Source organism: Drosophila melanogaster, chromosome 3R (genome assembly GCF_000001215.4).
Source record: "Drosophila melanogaster chromosome 3R".
Lineage (NCBI taxonomy): Eukaryota > Metazoa > Arthropoda > Insecta > Diptera > Drosophilidae > Drosophila > Drosophila melanogaster.
In genome coordinates, this window is record NT_033777.3 from 13,318,007 (window position 1) to 13,319,567 (window position 1,561).

A 1,561-nucleotide genomic window follows, 5' to 3' on the forward strand; every position below is an offset into this window, starting at 1 on the left:
TTTTTGGTTCCCCTACCGTTTTTTCGTTGGGTTGTTCGGTCGCAGAATCAGCCAAGATAGCATATCGGTTTGAATTATTTACTGCAGAGTTTTCATTGCCGTTGTTGGTTCGATTGATTTTGGGTTGATTACCTGCCTTATTGTTTTGAGGGCTGAGCTTTCTCTTGATTTGGATGTAGCGATCCATGCCAGTCTGCACAGTCGAAATCGACTTCTGCTTTTGTTTTGATTCTTCTTTACGTGCATTATTGTTGTTGCAAACGGTCAGTGCTGCTGAATTATTTACAGCTGGCACAGCGATAATTAGTTGGGCCGCTGACGAAGTTGATGTTGTGGTAGCAGTGGCAGTTGCCAGTGGGGTCACTGCACTCGTTATTGCAGTGTTACAGTTACCCGGGACGGTCGTTTGGCGCTGCGTGAGGAGCGGGGTAGGAGAGGCGGTCTCTTCGCTCCACGACTTGTGAGCCGAAGCAGGCAGAGAGGGAGAGCAAGAACGCGGTCTGTCGTTCTCTGAGGGCAAAAGTTTCGAGTTAGTTGAAGGTGAGGGTGCTCGATCACCGATTTGCGGTGAGACGAAAGAAAAGTATGCATTGTTGCGTTGTAAAGAGAGCCGGCGCTCGTCTTGTTCACATTGTCGCTGAGAACGTATGTCGTTTTGATTCATTGTTCTAAGTCCACATATAACAATTACCAGAACAATATGGAATAATTATTTATTTTAGTAAATAATTACTATAGTCAATAATTGTTAGTTGTGCAAACTGCACTTTACACTTTGTGTTTAACTTTCACTATACTGTTGTAGTTTTTAGAACTTGCTATTCGTAGCTTGAAAGAAACACGTCTCCACCCGAAGACTGTGGAATGCCGAAAAAGAAGGGATAGGTGACGAGGAATAGTTATGGTTGTTCCTTTCCAAGTTTTAGCAAACCTACATATGTAATATTTTTCGTCATAATTTGAAAAATGGTTGAACATGATGGTGTACTCTAATGCGACTAAAATGGTTTATTTGTTTTCATTTTCCAAATACAATATATATGTTTACGGCAATGGAGAGTCCAAATTTCTAATCGTTGTTAGAGGCGGTGGAAGCGGTTGTGGTGGTAATCCAGGGGCAAAAAGGTGACCGCAACATGCAGGCAATTAGGAAGAAGGTGGCCTCAGTTGCCGGAGTGCTGATCAGCATCAGGAGGGAAACCACCAAGATGGCCATCAGGAAAGTGGAAGACTGCATGATGATTTTGTGATAGTTTTACTCTGCTTGATCCAGAACCACCTTTTCCTCCGATAAATCCCCTATTTATACGAACTCCGAGTCTGCGGCACTATTGTTGCAAACAGACCCAGCAAATTTGCTAAGATGCTACGGCAATTGTTCATAAACACTTGCCGCAAGATTGCACGCATTTGCATTGCCCTACTACTTTCATGTAGAATTCAAACAAAATACCGCTGTTAAACAAATTAAAATGTCTCACGCGTGCAGCTCTTTATTTGCACACGCTTTCAGCTGAAGTCGGTAGTTAGAATACAATAATTTTCTAATATTTGTTTTGGC

At 42.5% G+C, this 1,561-nt stretch overlaps 1 protein-coding gene across 1 annotated transcript, besides 1 other annotated feature; it reads right to left on the reverse strand.

Moving 5' to 3' along the window:
- Nucleotides 1–872: part of a mobile genetic element that runs on past the window's edge.
- Nucleotides 873–984: 112 nt separating this feature from the next.
- On the reverse strand, nt 985–1,264 carry CG45080 (uncharacterized protein). Its single transcript, NM_001300383.1, has one exon. It carries the CDS (start codon nt 1,235–1,237, stop codon nt 1,070–1,072), a length of 168 nt encoding a protein of 55 aa, NP_001287312.1. The 5' UTR covers nt 1,238–1,264; the 3' UTR covers nt 985–1,069.
- Between the last annotated feature and the right edge of the window lie 297 nt (nt 1,265–1,561).

Bases quoted from the DNA above. Each gene is read 5' to 3' on its own strand.
- CG45080 (NM_001300383.1), bottom strand. From the start codon at position 1,237: ATGCAGTCTTCCACTTTCCTGATGGCCATCTTGGTGGTTTCCCTCCTG.